Below are 8011 nucleotides of genomic sequence, written 5' to 3' on the forward strand. Positions count from 1 at the left end.
TCTTCCCCTGTTTCCTATGACATTGATAAGTCTCGTGAGAGACAAAATTTGGACCCCACATTACCTGAGGGCCACTGGCCACGTTGTCCTAGAGGAGACAGATTTTTTTAAAATGTTTGATTTAATAGAAATGATTGATTTTTAACCCTCTGGAACCTGACAGCAACCCAGCTTGGTTTCTTTCATGACATGGGAAGAAGGCAGCGAGCAATGGAAGAAGAAATGACCCAGAAAATTAGCAAGAAGTTAGAAAATAAATAAATACTATAAAAATTAATTTAGAAAATGATTTAAATTGTTCCATTATTAAAATTTAATTATTTATAATTATTATATTTTTTACATTTTAAGAACATGTTACGGAATTATTTTGATTTTTAAGGACCCATTCTGGGACATCTCCTTCTTTGTTTGTTTTTAACTTGATTTCTTTTTTATTTTGATTTTTTTTAAATGACAATTATCATTATACACTGAGAGACACAGTGGAGCGTTCAGCCTCAGCAGAATAAATGCCTTACATGTTAACATCCAGTAGGTGGCAGTGAAGAGCAGTAAAGTGACCAAACAGCTGGAGAAACACACTGACACACAGGAAGCGGTCATCACTGAGCATGTCTGACTGAAATATGTTCGGTCTCTTGAATGTATATTTAACACCTTGCACGAACTGAACAGATTCAAGTCTTTTATTTAAGTGTCACTTATCTTTAACATGTCAAACATAAAGTGTCGTCACGCACACCCGACACAAACTGAAAGACGTTAAACAGAAACTCAGCGTCTACGTTCATCAGACATGGAAAACCAATCAGGGAGCAAAAGCAAAACTCAGCGTCTGACAGAGTGACAGTGAGAGTACGAGAAGACGAGAGAGAGGAAAACAGACTGATGCTGATCGTCAGTGTTATATTGACAGAACAACGAGATGATCAAGTGAACATGATGTTGAAGAACATTCACAAGACAGTGGAAAGTAGAGATGTGCATCATATTCAGTAGTGATGCACCTGATGAATGAATGAATGAATGCTGCTGTCAGCGTGCTTTGTTTCAGCTCTCCACCCTGCAGAAGCTCTAGCCTGGAAATCCAGACCCAAATCTAGAAAGATTTAGGGTCTGGCTATGAGTAATGCAAATGGCCCAACTCGAGGGGCGGCACCAAGCATGCATTTGAAAATATCACTGCATGCAATTGGATAACGCTACGACCAATCAGAACAATACACAGGCTGACGTATCCAGAGCTTAGCTACCAGTGGAGCTAACTGGTAGATTAGACTCTTGCCGTATCCGGTCAGCAAAACAGCAAAAATGTCCTTCTTGCAAAGGAAAGATTCGAGCACCGTCTTCTGTTCCTCTTTTAGAGAAAAAGCCAAGTCTAACTCGTTCATTGTAGCGGCCAAAGCCGTTTCAAACAACTGGTGTTCATCCGTAGCCATCTTGCAATGTTTACTGACTGATTCTGGACTTCGTTGACGCAGCGCTGTCGTCATCTGTTTAGCTCGCCTCTGGCCCGCCTATATCAGATACACCGATGTGATTGGTGCAGCTCAGCTTCAACGGCATGGGTAATGAGCATCATTACTGATTGGCAGAGTGACTTGCTGAGCAAATTCAAATTGTGCTCTCGCGAGAACTCTGGATTTCCAGGGTACAGAAGGTCGGTACACATCACACAACACACATCACAACATCTGACAGAGCACAATGACATTTCAGAAAATACAGCGAGGTTTTAGAAAACTCATTTCACAAAACATGACTTTTCAAAAAACATATTACACAAAACACAACATTTGATACAGCATGACACACTTTTACAAAACACAGATATGTCACAAAATACAAAATTTCAGAAGACACAACATTTACCAAAACACGGAGACATTTCAGGAAACACGGAGACACTGGATTTGAATGAAAGCGCCCGGTCTCCACAGACAGAGGAAGGATACGACATCTCATCAGACACAGTCACACTCTGAGCTGTCATCAGCTTTGATTTACACAAAATAAATTCTGACCATCACGTTTATAATTTTCAAACAGTGTTGTTTTAATGTGACTAATATGTCTCTGTCTCTTACTCTGCTCATGTTCACACTGTGTCGTACGTCGTAGCATAAGCTGCGTACATTATAAATGTTGTACACACTCAGCACATTAAACATATTCTAGATTTTTAAATGTTATAAATATTTTGAGTTTATATTTTTACAGACTTCCTCCTCGTACTTCTCACTTCTATTTCCACATCAGAGCGAAGTGACGAACCACAGTTTCCTCTCGTGGACTCATAAACGATTTCTGCCTCTGATTTGCATATTGAAGAGGACCGGCTGACTGTGGGCCTTTAATGTAAATGTTGTTAAGTCCTCTACATGCTGCAGCATCGGGCACACACATACTGTGACGTGTCACAGAATCTCTCTGAGGATCAGTCAAATATTTCTGATCTCTGAACGCAGCACATGATGTAACCTGTTTGTTCCTGCCACACTGACTGATGGGTCTGATTGTCAACGTGATCTAAATGAGATTTGACAGAAGAACCCAGACGTGGAAATTTACTGATGACTGTTTTTCTTCTGAGTGTAACCTGTGTGACCTGATGTGTCACTCTGTGTCTCCTGACAGGTTTATGGTTGGAGCTTTATGTATCTCTGTGTGTTTCCACCTGAGAGTCCCGTGGCGCCGAGGGTAGAAACACAACTGTTAAGGAAACACATTTCACAGTATGTGGTTGTGTCCTGACCCTCAGGTTTTATCACTGAGGGATAATCAATCCTTTCAGGATGTCTCAGTCTTAAAACTCTTCAAATTTAATTTAACTGAACGTTCAGTCTCAACTTTGAGGCCGTCGGGACGAGACGTCGTTGAAGTGAACGTCGTGCTGAAACAAAGCTGCAGAGGAGCTGTCCTCCTGATCTCAGTGAGGTCACCTGCTGACCGGTTGTACAGCAGTTCCTGATTGGAGTGTGCGGCGCGAGCTGTCGACCTGCTGCAACTCTGAAATGTTCTTCTTCTCTGAAACCTGTCGTGACTGTAAAAACCCTGTTTTCATGTTCAGCACTGACTCATGTAGAAAAGCAAATACCTGAGGGAAACACGCCTGAGGAGGAGGATGTGCAGCTCAGAGTCATTTCCCAGCATGTGAAGGAAAAGGACAAAGTTACGCAACATGACTGCACCTGATGCTTGCTCATGTACCTGCCTGCAGAGGAAAGCCCATATATGGTCAAACAGGTGTGCCGGCAGATTAACAGCTGTGCAGAGCAGAGACACAAACACACAGTCTGTTAGAGACAGACATAACTCTGACAGACTTTATCGTCCACGCTGCAGACGGCTCACGCCAGAGGAAGAAGAAGAAGAAAAGAGAGGAGGAGGATGCTGCAGAGGAGAGGACTGATGGATCACAGGGGGGACAGGAACAGGGCAGTGCTGGTGTCGGTGGCACAGTTTGACCACGGGGTGCAGCTGGGGAGGAGACCAGGAGCCCAGAGGGACACCAAGAGACTCCACCGCACCCTCAGCAAGCTGGGCTTCAAGGTGGACATCCACAGCGACCTCAGCGGGGATGAGATCTATGAGCTGTTCCTCAAAGGTAACACACACACACACACACACACACACTCTGTGTAGATCCATAATGACTGACAGGAACACAGAAAAGCCGTTACTGTGCGGAGAACACACACTTTGACGTTATTTATTTAGTCAGCAGATCCTGTCAGTGACCTCTGACCCTCCTTAAAGTTCCCTGAAACCTCTTCAGCTGCTTAAAGGACCTCTAGAACCTCCATCCTGGACATCAAACCCTCTTGATTAGTACAGAACCTCCTCAATGACCATTAGAATTTCCTCAGTGGCATCTAGTACCTCTTAAAAGACCCCTGGAGTCTCCTCTCTGGCCAGCCAACCAGTAAATTAGCATAGAACCTCCTAAATGACCTCTAGAACTTCCACAATGACCATGAAAACCTCTTCAAGGAAACTGGATCCTTCTGAATGACTATCAAAACACCTAAATTACTTTAGAGCCTCAATGACCAACAGAACCTCTTCAAGGATCCAGAGAACCTGCTTTCTGGCCATTGAAACTCCTAAACTACTATAGATTACTCTAGAACCTCTTCCGTGACTTCTTTCTGGTCAACAACACTTCTAGATTACTAAAGAACCTCCGTAGGGACCACTTAAACCTCCCCAATGACCATGACCTCTTAAAGGTCCAGCAGAACCTCCCCAGTGAAGACCTGAACCTCTTTAAAGAACCCAGAACCGTCTCTAGACTGTGAGGACAGAACTGACAGGAAAGAGTGTCAGTGAGGTTTAATGTTTAATCTGTCAGCTGATGTCAGACGACACCATCATCAGTCAACATGACACTGTTAAAGGACGTTCTGTCAGCTGAGACGTTTTACAACGACGTTGTCAAACACCAAAACATCAAGTCTAAATGTGTGTGTGTGTGTGTGTGTATGTGTGTGTGTGTGTGCAGAGAGCAGGCGGCCTGTGAAGGACTGTTTCCTGGCTGTCTTGTCGTCTCACGGGGACGAGGGCTGCGTGTTCGGAGCTGATGGAAAACCTGTCCAACTGTCGCGTGTCTTCACATATTTTGACAATGAATACATGGACAAGAAGACCAAAGTCTTCCTCATACAGGTCAGACACAAACACACACACACACACACACACACACACACACACAGTGTTACTGAGGACTTTGGTTTGTTTTTTATGAAGGACATTTTCTTGGGACGTTGTCTCTGTGTCTCTGAGGACATTGTCTCTCTGCAGGCGTGTCGGGGATCTGGTCTGGATGATGGCGTGGAGGTGGACTCAGCTGCTGACATCACGGCGTGCAGTGTCTCCCAGCACCTCTCTGTTCCTATAGACACAGCTGTGATGTACGCCACGCCACCAGGTGAACACCTGTCCATCACCAGGTAGCATGTCTGTCTCGGTCCTGGCTCCTCTCTGACGTGTTGTCTCTGTGTCCGTCCTCAGGTTACGGAGCGTTCATGCACCCGCTGGGATCCGTCTTCCTGAAGACGTTCTGCTCGTTACTAAAGGACGAAGACAATCGTAACCTGGAGCTGACGCGCCTGATGACCCGCCTCTCCCACAGCGTGGCCTACAACTTCCAGGCCACAGGTGGCGCTCTGGCCAGGAAGAAAGAGATGCCATGTCTCCTGACGCGACTGACCAGAGAAGTGTTCCCCTTCGCTGAGGCGGAGAAAGGCAGCGGGGCGGCGGCGGCGGCGGCAGGTCTCTCAGCCACCTCGCTGGTGGCCACTGAGAAGGTGTGGACACGGACTCCGTCCATCAGTTAGACTGCAGCAGCAGATTGAAGGGGACTGCATTTGGACATATGGAGACAATCACCTGATGGACATTTCTGTCCTCAGAAGAGACAAACCTGTTGGTCATTTCCTCACGCTCTCTGACTTCCTGTAGGAAAGACGCCATGGAGGAAATGTCTGCTGAAGTCTTGTGGACATATTGTCCACTCCCTGGACTCTGTCATATATTTCTATGGAACACTTTATTTAACAAACTGAAGTAAACGAACAATAAAAAATTCACATCATGTTTGAACTCGAATCTTTTCAGACAAATGTTAAACGTGATGACACGTTTCTGTCTGTGAGGCCGCACAAAGAAACTCAGTGAAAACACAACATGTGAATCTGTGACTCTGCTCCGAGTGTCTCGAGTGTCGGAGTTCTGTTAGAGACAAATTAATGTCCTCACAACAGCTTTAACTTCAGTCCATTAGCATGACACAACAAGCTTTTAGCTGCAGCCCCAGTGTTAGCATGACATTACAAGTTGCAACCTGTTAGCTTTAGCCTCAGTCCAAATAGTCAAAACATATTTAAGACCTAAATTATCCAGTTAATTAGCTTATAATTACTCAGTGATCTGTAACATTAGAAATTATGGAAGGATTATTCAACTCAGGACAGGAAGTCAGAGACTGACAGACTCAGGTGAAACATGTTAGTCTGTCAGGTAAAATAAATAAAGGACTGGAACATGTATTGAGCTGTGTGTGTGTGTGTGTGTGTGTGTGTGTGTGTGTTTTATAAGAAGCATAAATTCATGACAGGAGTCAAACCTCAGCAAAAGTGAAAGTTGACGAAGGACACCTGTGACTTAAAACAAAACTGATACCAAGAGATAACAAAGGTAAGATGGCAGACACACGACACGTTCAAACACATCCAGCTGTTGCATCATCACATCCTGCTGACTGACGAGTCCAAAGGTCGGCTCCACCTGACTGCAGGTCACAGGTTTCCTTCATAAAACAAGAGAATGCTGAATTTTACCTCCTGAACCACCAGATTTCACTGAGTCCACTGAACCATAAACTCAGAGTTCATGTGCAGCTCACACTCCTGCAGCAGTCTCATGATGAACAGGGCGGCAGCGGGGTGAAGTTCACCGCACGCAGCTCTACTACAAAATAAAATCAGAACCGTTTTAAATAGTATCAAACAAACAAAAAAGTCTGCATGTTGCCTCAGCCTGTTAGCATGATATCACAACCTGTTAGCTTTAGCCTCATTACATTAGCAGATATCCTGAGCTAGGACCTATTAGCCTAAACCTCAGTCCGTTAGCATGATATGAGCTGTTAGCTTAAACCTCAGTCCGTTAGCATGATATAATGAGCTGTTAGCTTTAGTTTCAGTCCTTTAGCACAATATTTGTTGTGATATTGGGCCTTATAAATAAAATTGATTGATAATATCACAACTTCATAACTTTAGTCTCAGCCACATAGCACAATCACAACCTGTACCTGTTAACGTTAGCTTAGCCTCAGCTTGTTAGTTAGGTTTAGCTTTAGCATGATATCATGAGGTGCAAACAATATCACAGGCTCCCTCAGACTGTTAGCACTATATCAGTTCTGTTAGCTTGAGCCTTAGTCTGTTAGCATGACATCACAACCTATTAGCTTTAGCCTCTGTACATAAATAGATATCCTGACCTAGGACCTGTTCGCTTTAACCTCAGCCCATTAGCATGATATTAAGACCTGGGACTGACTGGGACAGTTAGTTTCTTAGTAACAATTCTTACAGTTACACACTGATCTGGATTTTGGAACATATTTAATTCAAAATGGCGGCACTGAAGCACTCAACATGACGGATTCAGTGTCACTTCCTGGTCAGTAATGCAGGGGTGTGGCTAAACACCAGGATCCGCCCATCAACCAAATGTCTTTGTAAATTTCTATTTAAAGCAATGAAAAAAAGATCTTTTTAAGAAAATACAAATTTTTCAAGTGTAATTTACATAAATTTAAATTTTGGTGTTAAGTTTTGGGACAGCCACTTTTATTTTGAATATATTTAAGTTATTATTATATTATCTGTCTGAGGAGTTATTTTTTATTATTATAATTTTAAGCCTCAAAGTTTGAATTAATTTAGTTAGAAATAATGAACAATATTAAGTGAGATGATGAGACCACAGAGAGTGCAACAAACACTCTTAAATAAAGTCAAGTCAACTTTAATTATAGAGCACATTTAAAAACAACAATCATTGACCAAAGGGCTTTACAATGGATACAATTATGCACAACAAGAAAAATAATCAACCAAGACAGTAGAGTTCGTCTTGAGCAAATTCAGTGAAAAAGATGAATATCAAACAATATGTTCTCATGATGAATCACCAAAAGCTAAGGCAAAGAGATGGGATTTTAGCCGGGCTTTGAATGTATTTAAAGAGGGTGAGGATCTAACTGTTTGTGGCAGGCTGCTCCACAGTTTCGGACCAACAACTGAAAAAGCTCTGTCACCTCTGTTTTTAACTTTAACTTTTTTGACCAGCGTCAGATGACACCAAGATTCTTTATGTGAGATTTTAAACGTGAAGACAGAGGACCAAGAGCACTGGTAACAGAGGCAGAAGTGTCTGTAAGGCCAAAGGTGAGGACCTCAGTTTTGTCATGGTTCAGCTGGCGAAAGCTTCATGC

General features: G+C 43.1%; 1 protein-coding gene across 1 annotated transcript; it reads left to right on the top strand.

Moving 5' to 3' along the window:
• The first annotated feature begins 3275 nt into the window (after positions 1 to 3275).
• LOC117269417 (caspase-3-like) lies at positions 3276 to 6053 on the top strand. Its single transcript, XM_033646416.2, has 4 exons — positions 3276 to 3610; positions 4508 to 4671; positions 4807 to 4933; positions 5017 to 6053. Exons 1-4 carry the CDS (start codon positions 3394 to 3396, stop codon positions 5340 to 5342), a joined length of 834 nt encoding a protein of 277 aa, XP_033502307.1. The 5' UTR covers positions 3276 to 3393; the 3' UTR covers positions 5343 to 6053.
• The last annotated feature ends 1958 nt before the right edge of the window (positions 6054 to 8011 follow it).

Source organism: Epinephelus lanceolatus, chromosome 19 (genome assembly GCF_041903045.1).
Source record: "Epinephelus lanceolatus isolate andai-2023 chromosome 19, ASM4190304v1, whole genome shotgun sequence".
In the NCBI taxonomy this organism is placed as follows: Eukaryota; Metazoa; Chordata; class Actinopteri; order Perciformes; family Serranidae; genus Epinephelus; species Epinephelus lanceolatus.